This window comes from Hemitrygon akajei, chromosome 14, assembly GCF_048418815.1.
Source record: "Hemitrygon akajei chromosome 14, sHemAka1.3, whole genome shotgun sequence".
In the NCBI taxonomy this organism is placed as follows: domain Eukaryota; kingdom Metazoa; phylum Chordata; class Chondrichthyes; order Myliobatiformes; family Dasyatidae; genus Hemitrygon; species Hemitrygon akajei.
In genome coordinates this window covers 32790964-32811453 of record NC_133137.1, presented here as the reverse complement: position 1 = coordinate 32811453, position 20490 = coordinate 32790964, and the positions used below count along the sequence as shown (strand labels likewise).

At 46.4% G+C, this 20490-nt stretch overlaps 1 protein-coding gene across 3 annotated transcripts in view; it reads left to right on the top strand.

The window, feature by feature from the left end:
• The window catches only part of inpp5jb (inositol polyphosphate-5-phosphatase Jb), a 128426-nt gene that overhangs the window by 87547 nt on the left and 20389 nt on the right, over nucleotides 1-20490 (top strand). For all 3 annotated transcript variants that reach the window (XM_073065768.1, XM_073065769.1, XM_073065767.1), the window contains exons 6-8: nucleotides 1687-1862; nucleotides 3124-3235; nucleotides 18494-18603. In XM_073065768.1, the coding sequence (XP_072921869.1) occupies nucleotides 1687-1862; nucleotides 3124-3235; nucleotides 18494-18603 (398 nt within the window). The remainder of the gene's footprint in view (nucleotides 1-1686; nucleotides 1863-3123; nucleotides 3236-18493; nucleotides 18604-20490) is intronic.

Sequence of the window (20490 nt, the reverse complement as noted above, 5' to 3'; positions counted from 1 at the left end):
TTCTGCTGCCATGTGACGTAAGAAGCAGCTCGTTATGCAGGGACGTGAAGATGAACCTTGGCAGTAATTACTGTTTGCAGACGATTAATCTATTCTGTGACGCACACTTGACAATGTTGTGTGCTTTACACTGAGGGAGGGTTTGATTGGAGCAATGTATCTCATATTCTTATCTTGACTGTGTTTATGTTCTGTGCTCACCTGTGTCCATAACATATTTATTTATTTATTGAGATACAGTGCTGAATGGGTTCTTCCGGCCCTTTCCACTGTGCTGCCCAGTAACACCCCCACCCCCCGATTTAACCCTACCCTAATCACAGGGCAATTTACAATGACCAATTAACCTACTAACCACGGCATCTTTGGACTGTGGGAGGAAACCGGAGCGCCTGGAGGAAACCCACACAGCCACGGAAACTCCTTACAGGTGGTGCTGGGAATTGAACCGGGGTCACCTATACTGTAAAACGTTGTGCTAACCACTAGGCTACCATGCTGCCCTTGTATGTATATGCTTAATGGGTTTCATGTCCTGTCCACTTTTGTCCATATGTATTTGATCATACCCTGAGCTATGATGCCCATATACCTTTGATGGTGCACATATCTGTGTTCCTGTGTTTTCATTGATGACTGAAGGTGTTTGTATACATTAATTTCATTCTAAAATTTGTTTTGTTCTGGAAGGAAATTGTTCCCGTAACCTTGTAACCCACGGGTTCTCAACCTTTTTAATGTCACGGACCCCTACCACTAACCGAGTGATCCATGGACAATGGGCTGGGAACCCCTGCCCGTATCTAATCATCTATGACTCTGTCTTGTCATGCCTGGATGGACCATCAAAGATGTCTACCACCCGGGCCATGTCTTCTCACAGCTCCCACTAGGGCAGGAGATTTCACACCGCCAGGTTCAGGAACAGCTACTTCCCATCAATCGTTCAGTTCTTGAACCTGCCTGCAACACCCTAATCACCTCAGTCCTGCAGTACGATGAGAACAAGGCATGGCCTGGGTGTTGGGGGTCCTTAATGATGGGTGCTGCCTTTCTGAGGCGCTGCTTTTTGAAGATGTCCTGGATACTGTGGAGGCCAGTGTTTAATTTGGTGTAATTGATGCTCTTCTTGTGAATGTTGTGTCCCTGATGCTGTGTGTTTATGATGCTGTTGCTGCAAGGAAGTTTTCCATTGTACGTGTGCTTGTGACCATAAACGTGACTTCGATTTTGACACAGATGAACATTGACCAATTAGAGCTCTATTTACATGCAATTAGAAATGCACATGGGGTGGGGGGGGGGGGGGAATCATTTTTCCACCTGAAGCTACCTCTCTGACTCCTAGGGGACAGTGGTAGCCAGCCCTGGAACACCACCGATAAGCCCAGTGAGTTCCACTCCTGTTGGGAATAGATACTAGGCCCCAAGTATTTTAGAGGCAAGGGAATCAGTCACTCCTGAAGGGTAGGGGAAATTACTTTTACTACCAATGTTCATTAGCCTTGGAGCTGCAGGAACCTGTTTCAGTTATTTCAGAGATGCCCGTCTGTTCCTGCCTCCTGCACTGAACAATAGAATTGACGAGGCCCGGGTGTCCCTGTGTCCCGCCCACCAAATGTGAGAGCGTGGTGCCTCTCAGAAGCGTGGATATCAGTGACCGTGCTCTCCGTTGTTGTGCGACAGGGGAACAAGGGGGCGGTCAGCGCCAGGCTGTCTCTGAGCGGCCACATGATTTGTTTCCTCAATTGCCACTTGCCGGCTCACATGGAGAACTCGGAGCAGCGGATGGACGACTTTGAGAGCATCCTGCAGCTGCAGCAGTTTAACGGCCCCACCGCCAGCGGAGTCCTCGACCACGAGTGAGTATCGGGCATTCCTTCGAGGAGGCGAACCAGAATTAAGTTGATTATCTCTGATGTGTGCTGTGGGATTTGTTGTTTTGTGGTAGCAGTAAAATGCAATACATAATAATATAGAAAAAAAACTGTGAATTGTAGTGTGTGTGTGTGTATAGACACACACACGTATATATTTATTTCTATATAATAGTTAAATTAAAAAGGTAGTGCAAAATAGAAATTAAAACAAAATAGTGAGGTATTGCTCCAATCACAAACAAGAGAAAATCTGCAGCTGCTAGAAATCCAAGCAAAACACACAAAATGCTGGAGGATCTCAGCAGGCCAGGCAGTATCTATGGAAAAGAGTACAATCGACGTTTCGGGTTGGGTCCAGCATGTTGTGTGTGTTGCAGTGAGGTAGTGTTCATGGGTTCAGTGTCCATTCAGAAGTCAGATGGCAGAGGGCATTACATAAAAGGATTAGTTAGTTACATTAAGAAATATTAAAAATAGTACGAAAGAAGAGCAAGACAGTGAGGTACTGTTCATGGGCTTACGGACTGTTCAGAAATCTGATAGTGGAAGGAAAGAAGCTGTTCCTAAAACATTAACTGTATGTCTACCTCCTTCCTGTTGGTAATTGTGAGAAGGGGACATGTTCTGGATGATGAGGGCCGTTAATAATGGATGCTGCCTTTTGAAGATGTCCTCGATGCTGGGGAGGCTTGTGACCGAGATGGAACGGGCTGAATGTAGGGCCTCTGCACCGAACCCGCCAGTGAGGCAGCCAGTGAGAATGGTAACACCTGCAGAGCTTTGCGAGAGCAAGAGTAGAGCAGAGTAAGGAGGTCTGGCTGCTGTTAAAGGAGATGATCTCTATGGAGGCGTCCGGTGATGTTGCTTCCTTGTGGGATGATTTGCTGTCAAGAAGGGACAGGCTCGTTGGGACTTGGACTGCAGAGGGAGCAGTTGGATCTGCCACTCTGCAAGCACAGGAAAATGATGAATGGTGAAGGACGTGCAGCAGCAGACTGAGACCTGCTGAGAAAATGATCTAGGCCTGGGGTCCGCTTGCTTAATGGTAATGGCCTGTGGCATACAAGAACGATTGGGAACCTCTCATCTGGGCTCTTGACCTGTGGGGGTCACAGAAAAAGCATGCGAAGGGCTGTGAGGGTCAAAAAGAACAAGAGCTTCCAGATTCAGAGAGGTGAGGGAATGGGGAGGGATGAAACGTAACTCTCCTTGTTGGCTGTCACTCCCTTGTGTTTCTATACAGCGTTGTCTTCTGGTTCGGTGATCTGAACTTTCGGATTGAGCAGTACGATATTCGCTTCATCAAAAATGCCATTGAGAAGAACAAGCTGGGTATGCTGTGGGAAAAGGACCAGGTACAGTCAATGACACAGGCATTTCTCATATCTTGTCATGACGTTGAAGGAAGCCATTCAGCCCATTGAGCCTATGCTGGTTCTCAGAGCAATCCCATCAACGCTATTCTTCCACATTTCCCTTTAACCTATTATCAGTCCCCTGCCGACCAACTCCGGTCAATTCTCCCACCACACCCCTACACAAGGGGCAATTTACAATAACCAATTAATGAGCCAGTCAGCACAGAGGAATCGGGAGAACCCAGTGGACGACAATGCAGGGAAAGGTAAACTCGACAAAGGCAGCACCTCTGGTCCTGTTGCCCGAAGAGGCTAGAGCCATGCCATTCAGGTATCACAACCAGCACCAGGCCATCAGTAAGATAAATGCCCTCACTAAATTCAGCAAGGGTATTTAATGTTCAGAAAACATGTGGCTCAATTGAGGATGACATTTCACTTCAAGGTCCAAGTTTCACTCCAGCCTGGAACATGGGATACTGTTGTGTATTTAATTTATCAGTAATATTTGATTAATAGTGTAAATGTATTGTTTTATTCAACATTCTGTGTGATTTGATTAATTCATTACAGTTAAATGTACGAAGTATGTGAATGACACGCGTCACGTCACCGCCACGTGATATACGCGCGCCTTCGCTTAAAGTAAAAACTAACAGACTCGCATTTCAGACTCTCCATCTTTTCCGTTAAATTGGTCTTATGTTTTGGAATTACAAAACATAATACTGGTGATGAGTAAGTTTTAAAACGATCCCAAGGTGACTGCCTACCTGTTGAAGCACAGCGAGTTGTTCGAGTTTTTTAAAAAGCGCAGCGATAAACCGCACGTGTTTATTTGGAAGGGGAAGAGAGAAATGGTCAAGCTTATAAACAAAGGTAGCAAACGAACAAATTCACAGGTTCCTGAACAGTGAGTACTGGGCAATAATAAAAATTAAAACAAAAAGCAGAAACTGTCCTCATCCCGCACGGCGACCCATTGTCTCACTGTGTGAATGGTGAGGGTTGCTGCAGCTGCTTTTTTTACCCCAGTCAGGACAAGCAATAAGTGTTGATTCCAGACTATTAGCGTTGAACAGTGGGACCACAGAGCTCCACTTTGTGGGGCAGGACAGTGACAAGTGGGTCTGTACTGAGAGTTAATGATAGCACCACACAATCTGTCCTCTCTGTGCTCTTGGCCTAGCTTTACCTCAGTTAAATCCATCATAGATATTCAGCTACTCATTTTGTCATTGCCCGAGGAAATGGGGCCTGATCAGCAGGTGTGTTGTCATGACAACAGAGTCATTTTGGGAAATGCAGAGTGATAAAATTCAGGTGTCTTGAGGCCAAACAGAAAGCTCTCTATTTCCCTGCCAAACTGGAATGAACAGACTGCACGGGTGGAAATTCGAAATAAGGAGCGAGCCAGTGCAAAAACATTGCAGGACTGTGCTTCAGGTGCAGTTAGAGTGGTTGAAATCCCCTTTGCCATTAGTTTCCTCCCTTTCTTTAATGTGTGCCTGCCCCTCGGCTGTGCACCCTGAGGGTCCCTAACTTCATGTGCAGCTGGTACACCTCTGTGGTATTTGATCAAACTGAGTCTTTGTTTGAACTGCACACAGGAATTTGCCAGTATTTCCCTCCCTCTAAGTTCCCTCAGCACTGGTTATTCACTCCCGTTCCAGCATCTGCAGTCTCCTGTGTCTTTCCACATGTATCAGAATTCTCAGAGCTGTAATTCTTGTCTGGATTGTGGACTCAAATCCCTTTCTAATCTCAAGCACAAAAGATGAGCCCTTCGAGCCCGGTCTACCATCCCGTGCAATCATGGCTGATCCTGTACATTAATACATGTTCTTGCTCTCTCAGCTCTTGATGTCTAATCAGCAGGCATGTCCTTTGTTGTGTACTTGTGGTAAACTATGTATACCTGTCTGGACACGCCCCTCTGCTGACTGCTCCTGTGGCTCCTCCCAGAGACCCCTGTATAAAGGCGATTGGAGGCACTGCTCCTCCCTCAGTCTTCGAGATGTTGTGCTCCCTTTTGCTGCTAATAAAAGCCTATCGTTCACTTCCAGTCTCCGAGAGTTATTGATGGTGCATCAATTTTATTAACAGCAATTTTAAAACATGGAGAGCATTTTACGACCCGACAGATTGGATCTCGACCCTCAATCCCAGGAAGCTGGCAACGCTTTCGAACTCTGGCTAGCATGCTTCGAATCGTACCTGGAGGAGATTCACGTGACCGAGCCTGCAATGATGTGCAGAGTTCTCCTCTCCAGGGTCAGTCCATGGGTCTACTCCATGATCAGGGACCAACCGAACTACCAGGGCGCGCTTGATGTCCTCAAAAGACAATACCTGCGGCCGGTGAACACCGTCTACGCAAGACATCGCTTAGTGACACGGCGGCAGCGGGCCGGAGAGTCGAGTGCTGAGTGTGTCTGGGCCCTACAGACACTCATGTGGGCCTGCGATTGCAGGGGACTGACGGCGGAACAGCATGCGGAGCTTCTAGTAAGAGACGCCTTCATTACAGGGATCAGGTCAGTGTACGTGCGCCAGCGGCTGCTGGAACACGCTGATCTTACCTTACATTCGGCGATCGAGCTGGCCGACACGCTGGAGGCTGCTCTGCACAACGCTGATGCTGTTCACGCGCGTGATCTCCCAACCCGCCGGCGAATCGACCTCGGCTCCTACCAGTCGCGAGTCCGTGAAGTCCCCGCAACCCGCCGGCGAATCAACCACGGCTGCTGCCAGTTGCAAGTCTACGAAGTGTTACTTCTGCGGACTCGAGAAGCACCCCCGGAAATGCTGCCCGGCCCGAGAAGCTACCTGCTCCAGCTGCGGAAAGAGGGGCCACTTTGCAAAGGCCTGTAAGTCCAAACTGCGAGTGGGGTCGAGCGGCGCCGCGTGCGAGGCATGGGGGTCGCCATCTTGCCTGCCCGCTGCATGCGTGGCATGGGGGCGGCCACCTTGGTCAGCGCCACCTCTCCCCGCCTCTGACCCACGGGTGTTTACCGGGCACCGAGACAGCGATTCAACCCTGGCCTCCGTGACCCTCGACCAAAGCGCTCAACACCTGCTCGCAAGGTCAATGATGGACATCCTGGAGGAGGGGCACAGGACTAGTGTCAAACAGGCAGCACTGAGAGTTTTATTCACCCGGACACGGTGCAACGCTGCGGACTCGTGACACGGCTGGTAAGCCAGAGAGTCGCCATGGCTTCTGGGTCGCATACAACAGACATCTGGGGGGGGGGGGGGGGTTGTGTAGCGACACTAGTGGTGCAGAGCACAGAGTATCAGGACTTTGTCTTACTGGTCATGCCTCAACTGTGTGCCCCCGTGCTATTGGGGCTCGACTTCCAGAGCCACCTGAAAAGTGTGACAATGGAGTATGATGGGCCCCTCCCACCAATCACTGTCAGAAATCCTCAGTTCTGTGGGAATTCATCATATACCCCGCTACTGACCACACACACACACCGACCCGCACATCCCACCCAACACCATGCCAACAGCCGCGCTACTGACACCACTTGCAGCCTCTCCACCCTCAAGATCCCTCCCCCACCGCTGTTCACCAACCTGACCCCCGATTGTAAACCTGTGGCAACTAAAAGCAGGAGGTACAGTGTGGGGGACAGGGCCTTCATTAAGTCGGAGGTGCAGCGGCTGCTCAGGGAGGGGATCATTGAGCCAAGCACAAGTCCTTGGAGGGCCCAGGTGGTCGTTGTTCGGAACGGGCAGAAAAATAGGATGGTCGTGGACTATAGCCAGACCATCAATAGGTTCACGCAGCTTGACGCGTACCCCCTACCCCGCATCACGGATATGGTCAATCAGATAGCTCAGTACAAGGTGTACTCGACCATAGACCTAAAATCCGCTTACCATCAGCTCCCCATCCGCCCGGAGGACCGCCCCTACACTGCCTTTGAGGCGGGCGGCAGGCTCTATCACTTCCTGCGCGTCCCCTTTGGTGTCACGAATGGTGTCTCTGTCTTCCGGAGGGAAATGGACTGGATGGTGGACCAGTGCCAACTGAAGGCCACGTTCCCATATGTGGATAATATCACCATCTGCGGTCACGACTGGCAGGATCACGACATCAACCTCCCAACAATTTTTCCAAGCGGCCAATGCTCTTAACCTTACCTATAACAGGGGCAAGTGTGTGTTCGGAACCACCCGACTTGCTATCCTTGGGTATGTCGTGGAGAATGGAGTCATTGGCCCTGACCCCGACCGTATGCGCCCCCTGTTGGAACTCCCTCTTCCAACACCCTCAGAGCCCTCAAACGGTGCCTGGGCTTCTTTTCCTATTACGCCCAGTGGGTCCCTCATTACGCAGACAAGGCCCGCCCCCTGGTCAAGTCCACGACATTTCCCCTCTCTGCCGAGGCCCGCGTGGCCTTCAGTTGCATTAAAGGGGACATTGCCAAATCAACGATGCATGCGGTGGACGAGACCATTCCCTTCCAAGTAGAGAGTGACGCCTCCGACTTCACGCTGGCTGCTACCTTCAATCAGGCTGGAAGGCCGGTAGCATTCTTCTCTCGTACCCTTCAAGGCCCTGAAATTCGGCACTCCGTGGTGGAGAAAGAAGCCCAGGCCATAGTAGAAGCTATTAGGCACTGGAGGCACTATCTTGCCGGCAAAAGGTTCACCTTGCTGACCGACCAGTGCTCAGTTGCGTTCATGTTTAGCAACCAACAGCGGGGCAAAATCAAAAATGATAAAATTTTGAGGTAGAGAATCGAACTCTCCACCTACAACTATGACATCCTGTACCGGCCTGGAAGGCTCAATGAGCCCCCTGATGCCCTATCCCGGGGAACATGTGCCAGCGCGCAGCTCAACCGGCTATACACCCTCCATGCAGATCTTTGCCACCCAGGGGGTTACCCGGCTTTTCCATTTCGTGAAAGCCCGGAACCTGCTTTACTCCCTTGAGGACATGAGGACGATGACCAGGGACTACCAAGTCTGCGCTGAGTGCAAACCGCACTTCTACCATCCTGAAAAGGCGCAACTTATCAAGGCCATCCGCCCCTTTGAGCGACTGAGTGTCGACTTTAAGGGCCCCCTTCCCTCCACTGACCGCAATGTGTACTTTCTTAACATAATCGACGAGTACTCGCAGTTCCCCTTTGCCATCTCCTGCCCCGATACCACTGCCACGTCCGGCATAAAAGCCCTGCGCCAGCTCTTCACTCTGTTCGGATATCCCTGCTATATCCACAGTGATAGAGGGTCCTCGTTTATGAGTGACGAGCTGCGCCAGTACCTGCTGGCTAGGGATATTGCTACTAGTAGGACCACGAGCTATAATCCCCGGGGGAATGGACAGGTGGAGAGGGAGAATGCCACAGTGTGGAAGGCCACACTCTTAGCCCTTAGGTCAAAGGGATTGCCGGTCTCTCGATGGCAGGAGGTCCTCCCCGAGGCACTCCACTCCATCCGCTCCCTGTTATGCACGTCCACCAATGCCACCCTTCATGAGCGACTCTTTTCTTTTCCCAGGAAGTCCGCCACTGGGACCACCCTACCGGCTTGGCTGACGTCCCCAGAGCCAGTGCTGCTCCAGAAACATGCGAGGAGCAATAAATATTCCCCGATGGTTGAGTGGGTTCACCTCCTTCATGCGAACCCCCAGTATGCCTACGTGGTCTTACCTGATGGGCGGGAGGACACGGTCTCCGTCTGCGACCTGGCGCCCGCAGGAGCACCAGACCCCTACCCCGAACACTCCACGGTGACTATGAACCCCGTACCCACCGGGGTGTATACCCACGAGACACCGCGCACACCAAGCCCTACACAGACTCCTCACGACACTCCCATACCTGGCGCCTCGCACACGCATGAGAGATTACTGACGCCTAACGGGCTGACACCTCAAGTTAGGCCGGAACCAGCACAACCACCGTCACCGGTGCAATCACCACCGGCACTGGTGCAATCACCACCGGTGCTACGTAGATCGCAGCGACAGACTCGACCACCTGATAGACTTAACCTGTAAATATACTTGTGAGAAACTTCGCCCCGCGGGACTCTCTTTTAAAACGAAGGAGGGGTGAATGTGGTAAACTATGTATACCTGTCTGGACACGCCCCTCTGCTGACTGCTCCTGTGGCTCTCCCCACAGACCCCTGTATAAAGGTGATTGGGGCACTGCTCCTCCCTCAGTCTTCCCTTTTTGCTGCTAATAAAAGCCCATCGTTCACTTCCAGTCTCCGAGAGTTAGTGATGGTGCATCAGTACTTACTGTTTAATATTTGAGTAATATTCTAAATCAAAGACTCAAATTGCATTTATTATCAAAGAACATATAAATTATACAACCGTGAGATTTGTTTGCTTAAAGGCAGCCGCAAAGGAAGAAACCCGAAAGAACTCAATTAACAAAAAAAGCCCAACCCCAATGTGCACAGAGAAAAAAACAAATCATGCAAACAGTAGAAGCAAGCGACAACAACAGCATTCCGAACCAAACTGAGACCTTGGGTCCGAATCCCCGGAGCAGGCCCGAAGCCTCAGAATCAGTTCATTGTATTAGCTGGGCAAATCAAATACGTCGTTGCTTAAGCATTCTTTATTTGTTTAAGTAACTCATTATGGGTTATATGTAAAAAAAATACGTGAATTGCACGTGTCATGACGCTACCATGTGATGCGTGCTTGTCTCGCTTAAAGTGAAAACAAAGTGCATGAGCACTCCTGGGCTCCGTGGTTTGGCTTTCAGTTAGTTTAAGGTTTTTGAGTTACATAATGTAACACCCTCCTGCACTGGGCACGTTCTTCCATCCAGTGGTGCTCTGGCACTCTCCAGTGCACAGAGCCGACTCCAGGGTGGTTTTTCACAGTGCAGAGGAGTGATTCCCCCTGTTCTGGACATTTAAAAAAAAAATTCATTCATCATTAATAAATCTTTTGATACTTACTTTGTATAATCCCTGGTCTAAATGCAGGACTTGATTGATTATTCCCAGGGTGTAAATGGCTAATATGACGAGGCATGCTTAATTTTAAGGTGATTAGAGGGAACTATAGGGGTGATGTCATAAGTAGTTTTTTTTTACATAGAAAATGGTAGGGTGGAATGCACTGCCAGAGGTGGTGGTAGGGGCAGATACAGTAAGGAAATTTAAGAGACTCTTAGCTAGACACATGGATTTTTTTAAAATTATTGAGATACAGTGCAGAGTAGGCCCCTCTGGCCCTTCAAGCTGTGCCGCCAAGCAACCCCCCCACCCCCAAATTTAATGCTAGCCAAATCACTGGACAATTTACAATGACCAATTAGCCTACCAACCGGTACGTCTTTGGGCTGTGGGAGGAAACCCACGCGGTCATGGGGAGAACGTACAAACTCTTCACAGGCAGTGGCAGGAATTGAACCCGTGTCGCCTGTACTGTAAAGCACTGTGCTAACCACTATGCTGCCACGCTGGAGGGCTATGGGGAAGGAAGGGTTAAATTGATCTTAGGGTAGGTTAAAAGGTCGGCACAACATCCGGGGATGAAGGTCCCGTACTGTGCATTCTATTCTATGCTTCTGTGATATGCAAACCCATGTTAAACATCATCTCCCAATGAGGACATTTGTTTACATGCTTAACGTTGCAATCCTGAAATGTTTCATTCTGATGCCATCAAGAAATTACAAGTGGACAGAAGGTAAATAAAAATGTTCAAGCCTGTTTTCAAACCCAGAGAGAGAGTCACATCCCCAGCAGCCCACTGAAATCCCTGGCCAATGATTATTCAGATTGGAGGAGGGGCACCCAGGTTGACATTGAGAGCCCCAACGCTGGGAGTACGGAGGATAGATAGCACCAACTCCCTAGCCAATCAAGCCAATACTTGCCCAAGTACAGCAGAGTCTGCAGGTCCCACATTGGCCTCATCAGCAACTCTCAGGGTCTACAGATCTGGAATGGGAGTAGGTCATTCATCTTTACTCTCAAAGCTCTGTTTGTGATGAAGGGAAGGATGAGCTCTCAATCTGGCTATCCCAGACCAGTGAGCTGTGAGCGCCCCCTGCAGTGAGGTCATGGAACTGGCTGTCCAGAATTAGAGGCAATATGCTCCCAGCTGTTGTCATTCCACACCACGAGCCTCTGGAAGACACTCCATATTTTCCGGCCAAAAAGGATCTCCAACATGCCCTACTCCTTCAGTGTCATCAAGAGGATGTGTCCACAATTGTCATGGGGAAATACTGGAGATGGATTGGGCACATGAAGAGAAGAAGGCCAGCTCCATCATCAAGACCCACTTCACTGGACCCTTGAAGGGCAGAGGAAACATGAGAGACCAAAGGCAATTGGGCGCAAAGGTGGAAATGAGAATCCTGGGGCACAGAGAAGAGAAGATGGGCAATTGCAGACAGAGATACCAGAGGTGTAACGGGCAGTAAGCAAGTACTCCTGGAAGAGTTTCACTAACTCTGCCTCCTTACTGGAAGAACACGCAAATCAATCTCAGTGTCCTTGTCCAGGTCAACGTCTCCAATGCTAAAGGTCGTAATTACACTCAGCCACACCACGATGTGTCACCTAACACCAGACTGGTAACACAGACACTCTGTTCTAAATTTGGGAACGTGAAGAGATCGCAGGCAAACTGGGGAAAAAAATTCAAGGAGCAAGTCAAAGCCTGGATGAAGAAATGAAATGTTCCCATTGGCATTTGGGCCTCTCTGTCCTGTGACTGCTCAGAGTGGAGGAGAATTCAGGAATAGTATTGAGAACCCTTTATTAATGTATTGGGGCATACAGAAGTGGTGGAAGAAGCAGAGCTCACCAGCTGACTCCATGGTTGGCTGGTCAGCTCATCTGTGGAAGATTCAGAGAGTCCTACAGTTTGGAAGCAGGCCCATTGGACCCTGATTCCACATTGACCATCAAGCACCCATTTACACGGGTCCACGGAGCTGTGAGAGAAGTGTGCAGCATGGAGGCTAAGAAGCCTGGTGGCAGGGCGCAGGCCTACGACCGATCTCGGTGACTGAAGCCTCAAGGAAAATTGAAATCGCCAAGGCCGGTGTGGAGGGTGAGTGAGTGTTCAGCGCCATCTACCAGCCTCTCACTGCTTTTGGAGGAAGGTGTCTGCGTGCAATGGTCTCTCTCTCTCTCTATGATGCTGTCAGAAGATGGTGCCGGAGCAAAGTTTAATCGACATGGTTTGTGGATTGTGGACTCTAATTCACGGTTCGATGAGTTTCTAGTTTTTCTGGTTGCTCCTTTTCTTGTCGCTAGTTTGGGTGATTTGGAATCAGGGCAGCCTGCAAGTAAGGAACACTGAGCTGAACTGAAGTCTACCTTTTGACTTTGTGCTTTATATTCTGTGTTTCACGCTTGTTTGTTTTTGTTGCTGTTTGCACGAGTTGTGGGGGGGGGGGGGGGGGGGGTTGATGGTTTTTTTCTTTGAACGGTTTCCATGGTTCTTTTTTGTTTCATGGCTGTCTGTGGGAAGACGAATCTTAAGGTTGTATGCTGCATATATACTTTGATAATAAATGTACTTTGAATCCTTTGAACCACAGATCTGGTACGTCGGTCACAAATATTCACAATATGTCAGCAGTTTAGCTGAAGTGACTGTTATGTAACATTTCCGAGATTGCTGATGTGGGAATGTGAATAGTGACGGAAAAACAAAAGATCCTCACAAACCATTGAAAATCCGCAGATGCTGGAAATCCAAAGCAACACACACTAAACTCTGGAGGAACTCAGCAGGCCAGGCAGCATCTATGGAAAAGAGTGAACAGTTGACATTTCGGGCTGAGACCCTTCATCTGGACGAAGGGTCTTTATCATCCTGATGAAGGGTCTTTTCGGAGGCCTGAAATGTAAACTGCTTACTCTTTTCCATAGATGTTGCCTGGCCTGCTGAGTTCCTCCAGCGTTTTGTATGTGTTGCTCAAGGGTATGTAGCTGGATAAGTGAAATGATGGCTATCAATGTGGAAGAGAGAGCACAGTGTGGAAATGTGTGAGGTTAATACCGATGAGAGAAAACCAAATACTGATTGGTTTACAGTTTTAAAATTAATTTAAAATTGTGAGATTGAAAAATGTTGATGTTCAAAAGGACTTGAGAGGGCATCTACAATCACAATTAAAAGTTAATGTGCAGATTTACCAAATGGAAGACAAATGGTATGGTGCCTTTTATTGCAAGAGGATTTGAATACAAGTATAAAGGTGTCTTGTTACACTTACATAGGGCTTAGTGCTTGGTGAGACTACACCTGGAATGTGTGAACCTTTAGTCTTTTATGCAAAAAAAGGATATGTTTGCCACATTTGGAGTGTGGATTTGTTCCTGGTATAGCAGGCTTGGCATATGAGGAGAGATCGAGTGTTCTCTGGAGTTTCGAAGGCCAAGAAACAAAATACTGAGAGGTCTTGATAGGGTAGATATCGGCAATATGTTTCCCTTGAGGAGACTAGAAGAAGTTCACAGTCTTAAAATAAGGGTAGGTTATTCAGGACTGAAACGGTGAGAAGTTTCTACAACTTGAAGGTGGTGAATCTTCAGAATTCTCTACCCTAGAAGTCTGTGGATGCTCAGTCATTGAGGAGTATGTATGATTTCTGGATGTAAGATGAATCACCAAATTGTAGAAAAGCGTAAGGAATAGTTTTCAGGTTGGAGATCTATTTTTTTGACAGAATAAATTCGATGTGCCGAATGGCCTTCCTTATGCTCTTGAAGCCTTCCGTTGGTCCTGAGTTCCTAGCGTCCTCTCCTGGTCACATCAGTTCAGAGCAGTCTCTGTGTGTTTCTATTCAGTAAATCAGCTTTTTCCAGCAGAGGTGCAGACTGCCCTCTGTGCGTTTGATCAAATTATGTTTATAAAAAATAATTATTTGTTCAAAGTTATAATGGTGGTGCAGCAAAATAAGTCAGGATGAAGCAAACATATTGATTGGAATATTTGGAATCCAGTGTCTGCCTGTCATTGCCTTACAGTTAAACATAGAAAACCTACAGCACAATACAGGCCCTTCGGCCCACAAAGTTGTGCTGAACATGTCCCTACCTTAGAAATTACTAGGCACCCATAGCCTTCTGTTTTTCTAAGCTCCATGTACCTATCCAAAAGTTTTTTAAAAGACCCTATTGTATCCACCTCCACCACCATTGCCAGCAGCCCATTCCATGCACTCACCACTCTCTGAGTAAAAAACTTACCCCTGACATCTCCTCTGTACCTACTCCCCAGCACCTTAAATCTGTGTCCTCTTGTGGCAACCATTTCAGCCCTAGGAAAAAGCCTCTGACTATCCACATGATCAATGCCTCTTCATCATCTTATACACCTCTATCAGGTCACCTCTCATCTTCCGTCGCTCCAAGGAGAAAAGGCGAGTTCACTCAACCTATTCTCATAAGGCATGCTCCACAATCCCCTATATAGCTGCAACATTCCCTCTCAGCTCCTAAATTCAATTCCATAATTGATGAAGGCCAATACACCATACGCTTTCTTAACCACAGAGTCAACCTGCGCAGCTGCTTTGAGCGTTCTATGGACTCGGACACCAAGATCCCTCGGATCCTCCATGCTCCCAAGTGTCTTACCATTAATACTATATTTTGCCATCATATTTGACCTACCAAAATGAACCACTTCACACTTATCTGGGTTGAACTTCATCTGCCACTTCTCAGCCCAGTTTTGCATCCTATCAATGTCGTGCTGTAACCTCTGACAGCCCTCCACACTATCCTCAACACCTCCAATCTTTGTGTCATCAGAAAACTTACTAACCCATCCCTCCACTTCCTTATCCAGATCATTTTTTTTTTTTTTAATAAACTTTTTTTATTGTTTTCAAATTGTTACAGAATAAATGTGCATGAAAAAAAAAGTGTTACCCAGCCCCCTCCCCTTAACCCCTCCCCCCTAACATCCCTATTAAGAAAATAAGAAAGAGAAAAAAAAGGAAATGCCTGGATGTTGGAAGATCCCCACATGCTCCACGGAGTTCTCATTTTTTTTTAAATATATGTTAAAGTTCTTTTTCTTTTCAATCTATAATAATACCTAATCTTTCCACTTTCGTGGTATCCTGGGAAATCTTTATAAAAGTCTCCATGTTGCTATGTGTGTCCCCACCATTCATCCAGGCAAAAAGATAGAAAAAAATTAAAATATAAAGGAAAAAAAAAATACCCCCCTACTAATGTTGTGGAAAAAAGACACAACATTACCCCCCTCTGCTGTACGGGTCATGGCAACCGCCATGATTACACACGTGAATCCCGCAGTAACCGATCCACAGCCTCCCAGCTCCCCCGCAACATAAAAAAGCATATGTATAAGAAGAGAAAAAAAAATACTATTCTCATTTAGTATTTCTAAAATTTTGCTTTTCTCTTCTGTAATATCCATAAATGTCCATCACTTCTGTTCCTTGGGTCTATCTTCATCTTTAATCCATTACGTTTGGAAGCCTCTATGTGTAGTTAGCGAATAGATGGAAGTTCTTGTACAAACTCCTCCGCTTTTCGATAGTCGGAAAAAAAAAATTTTCTGTCCTCCAAAAAAATTATCAGTGTTGCTGGATGACGCATTGTAAATTTATAACCCTTTTCCCATAAGGCTTTTTTCGCTGGGTTAAATTCCTTCCTTCTCTTCAACAGGTTGTAACTTATATCAGGATAAAAAAGAATTGGTTTCCCTGCTATCATCAGTGGCCCGTTTCTATTTTTGGCACTTTGGGCAGCGGCCTTCAGGATCTTTTCTTTGTCTTGGTATCGTAAGCATTTTATCAAAATTGATCGTGGGTTTTGGTCAGCTCGAGGTCTTGACCTTAAAGATCTATGCGCCCATTCAATCTCAATTGGAGTTTCTCTTTCCATTTTCAATTTTTTAGGGATCCATTTTTGAAAAAAATTTATTGGATCTTCTCCTTCTATATCTTCTTTAAGTCCAACAATTTTAATATTATTTCGTCTACTGAGATTTTCAAGCTTATCAATTTTTTCCATAAATTGTTTTCTTTCTGATGTCCAAGCAGTATTTTCCTTTTCCATTTTGTCCATTCTTTCAACCATGTCTTCCGTTGTAGTTTCCAAGTTCGTAATTCTTTTTTCCATTTTTTCCTGTCTCTTTGTCATTTTATCAAGCATAGTCTCCATATTGGTCATTTTTTTTTCGAGTTTTTTTTGGTTATTTTTAATTACTTTTAATGTGTCTAATTTACGCATTATTTGCCTCAAAGTCTTTTCTATATTTCTAGAAGGACTTTTACCTCCTTCAGCTGATCCTTCCGAGAGATTTGATTCTCCCTCCGATTCACTATCACTTTCAGTTGCAGTGGTAGCTGGGCTTTGTAGTTCTTTTTGTTCCTGTTTGCGCATGCTCCATCCTTCGCGTTTGCGCAGTTCACGATGGTTTTTTCCTTTGGAAGTGGCAAGCGTTGCCACCATCTCCTGTTCAGTATCACCGGCGATACAATGTACCTGAGATCGCGGCTCCTCGGTAGACGTGGGCCTCGCTCTTGTTCCAACTTGCGTAGTCTTCCCGGTATTAGTTTTCTTCATCTTCTTTCCTTGAGGCATAGCTTGACACAGTCCGGAGTCGTTTATGAGCAACTTTTAGAGAGTATTGACTAACTTTTCTTCATTTAAACATTAATTTATTAACTTTTTACGGGAGAGCTGGGTCCCTGCGTCTCGATCCTACGTCATCACGTGATGTCCCCCCCCTTATCCAGATCATTGATAAAAATCACAAAGAGTAAGGGTCCCAGAACAGGTCCCTGAGGCACTCCACTGGTGACTGACCTCCATGCAGAATATGACCCATCTACAACCACTCTTTGCCTTCTGTGGGCAAGCCAGTTCTGGATCCACAAAGCAATGTCCCCTTGGATCCCATGCCTCCTTACTTTCTCAATGAGCCTTTCATGGGGTACCTTATCAAATGCCTTGCTGAAATCCATATACACTACATCTACTGTCCTTCCTTCATCAATGTGTTTACTCACATCCTCAAAAAATTCATCAGGCTCATAAGGCACGACCTGCTCTTGACAAAGCCATGCTGACTACTACTAATCATATTATACCTTCTCAAATATTCATAAATCCTGTCTGTCAGGATCTTCTTAATCAACTTATCAACCACTGAGGTAAGACCTTCTCAAATATTCATAAATCCTGTCTGTCAGGATCTTCTTAATCAACTTATCAACCACTGAGGTAAGACTCACTGGTCTATAATTTCCTGGGCTATCTCTACTCCCTTTCTTGAATAAAGGAACAACATTCGCAACCCTCCAGTCCTCCGGAACCTCTCCTGTCCCCATTGATGATGCAGAGAACATCGCTAGAGGCTCAGCAGTCTCCACCCTTGCCTCCCACAGTAGCCTGGGTTACATCTCATCCGGTCCCGGTGACTTATCCAACTTGATGCTTTCTAAAAGCTCCAGCACATCCTCTTTCTTAATATCTACATGCTCAAGCTTTTCAGTCTGCTGAAAGTCATCACTACAATCACCAAGATCCTTTTCCACAGTGAATACTGAAGTAAAGTACTTCTGCTATTTCCTCCGGTTCTATACACACTTTCCCACTGTTACACTTGATATGTCCTATTCTTACACGTCTTATCCTCTTGCTCTTCACATACTTGTAGAATGCCTTGGGGGCATTTAAAGACTGGCTATTAAAAATATCTCCACGATCCTCTCCAAAGTCGAAGAGGAAAAGTAAAAAAGGAAGATGGGGAGACCACACAGTCCACAAGGTCAGAACGACAGTGAGAGTTCAGATTGATGGGTTGGCACATTTTTTATTTGGTCAAGTCTATTGATTGGATATTTCTGGTTTTAAGTTCTTTACATCTAACGTAAGCATATCAGATTTGAAGAAACCATAAACCCAGTGGAACAAAACTGAACCACTGCTTAATGTGGAAAATGAATGAAAATCAAACTTTGCTGGAAATATCCAACAGGCCAGGCAGCATCTGCAGGGAGAGAACCAGTTAGCGTTTCAGGTCAGTTCCCTAGAAGGTTAGCCTTGTTTTCAGTGCTCCTCTAACAGTCCACTATCTCCAACAAGACTTCCTAGCTCAATATTGAGAATTAGTTTGGATTAGGACCCATCACCTTCCAATACAGAGGTGAGATTGAGCCGAGGTGGGCATTTGTCAATTGATGCTAAAATAATTTGCTTGCCTTGGCCAGTACCCAGCTTATTAATACTACTACCTGTCTTTGTCAGTTGAACATTGCAAAGGTGATTGAGCCTGCATTGAACGGATTTCAAGAGGGACCTCTCAACTTCAGGCCAACGTACAAATATGACGTGGGCACAAACACATTTGACACCAGGTAGGACAGCTCCGACCTTCTCTGCTTGTGACACATGGAATGCTTTTTATCTGTGTTGAACTTCAGTTAGGAAAGTCATTAGAGTGTAGAAGTTTGAATATTCATTGATTGTGCATCTTAACTAATTGCATTTGTGGTTACTCCTCATACAGAATGGGAGACCTTAGTAAGTCTCATATACCAGGTGATGGATTTAAAACTATACCAATATACACTCCATCATAGGAATCAGTCTACTGAATCATCACTGAACTCCTACTGTATCTAAAATGGCACCTATATTTCAATGGGGGTTAAGACCATAAGTGATAGGAGCAGAAATCAGGCCATTTGGCCCATTAAGTCTGTTTCACCATTCAATCGTGGCTAATTTAATTTTCCTCCCAACCTCATTCTCCTGCCTTCCTCCCGTAACCTTTGACACCCTGGCTAATCAAGAGCCTATCAACCTCCATTTGAAATATACCTAAGGATTTGGTCTCCACAACCATCTGTAGCAATGAATTCCTCAGATTCACCACCCTCTGGCTATGGAAATTTCTCCCCATTTTTGTTCTAAAAGGACATCCTTCTATTCTTAAGGCAGTGCACTGTAGTCATAGGCTGTCCCACTATTGGAAACACCCTATCCATGTCCACTTTATCAAGGACTATCAAAATTAGGTAAGTTTTAATGAGGTACCCACTCATTCTTCTAAACTCCAGCGAATACTGGCCCTGAGCCTTCAAACACTCTATGTACAGTAACCCTTTAATTGCTGGGATCATTCTCGTAAACTTCCTCTAAACCCTCTCTACTGTCAGCACATCCTTTCTTAGGTATGGGGTCCGAAACTGCTCATAATACTTCAAATACAGTCTAACCAATGCCTTAATCCTTTCTTTTATATTCTAGTCCTCTTGAAATGTATACTAACATTGTATTTGCCTTCCTTACCACCAACTCAACCTACACGTTAATCTTTAGGGAATCCTGCACTAGGGCTCCCAAGTTCCTTTGTACTCAGATTTCTGAATTCACTAGCCACTTAGAAAATAACATATGCCTTTATTCCTTCTACCAAAGTACCTGACCAAAACACTAAACTAAAGTAATCCCTCTGCCTACACAATGTCCTTAACTCTCCATTCTCTGTACATTTATATGCATTTCTAATAAGATCCCCTTGAGCACCTCTATCTCATTTCTCAACACTATAATCCCTACCAGGACCCATCACTCTCTGTATAACATAAACTTTTGCCCCTCGCTTCTCTTCTGACAAATTCATGGGCTATGGTATGAGACTTGGGTGCTGGGGTGGAAATCGGTCTCGATTGAAGGAGGTGTAAGGTGTTCCTTCCCTCTGCTAGCCTGCAGGTCACCCTTGGGCAAGGTGGAGCACCTGTTTAGCCCCCTGATCAGGGTCACGTGAAGCCATGGGAGCAGGTGTTGATGGTCGTATGAGTGGCTGGTGCAAATCACAAGGCCTGGTTATGCGACCACTGATGCCAGACAGACAATCCCTGAAGAGTATTGATAATGGCTAGAGTCACCCATCTTGTAAAGACACCGCCCAGAAGAAGGCAATGGAAAACTACGTCTGCAGAAAAATTTACCAAGAACAATCATGGTCATGGAAAGACCATGATCATCCATGTCATATGACACAGCACATAACAAATGAAATGAACAGTGTGAGATATTTCCACCGTGGGGAAAAATGTACCGGCTGTCTACCCTATCTATCAGATCTTCTCTGTCTGGTGTAACACACACAGAATGCTGGAGGAGCTCAGCAGGCCAGGCAGCATCTATGGAAAGGAGTAAACAGTTGATGTTTTGGGCCGAGACCCTTCATCAGGACTTGGCTCAAAATGCTGTCTCTTTATTCCTTTCCATAGATG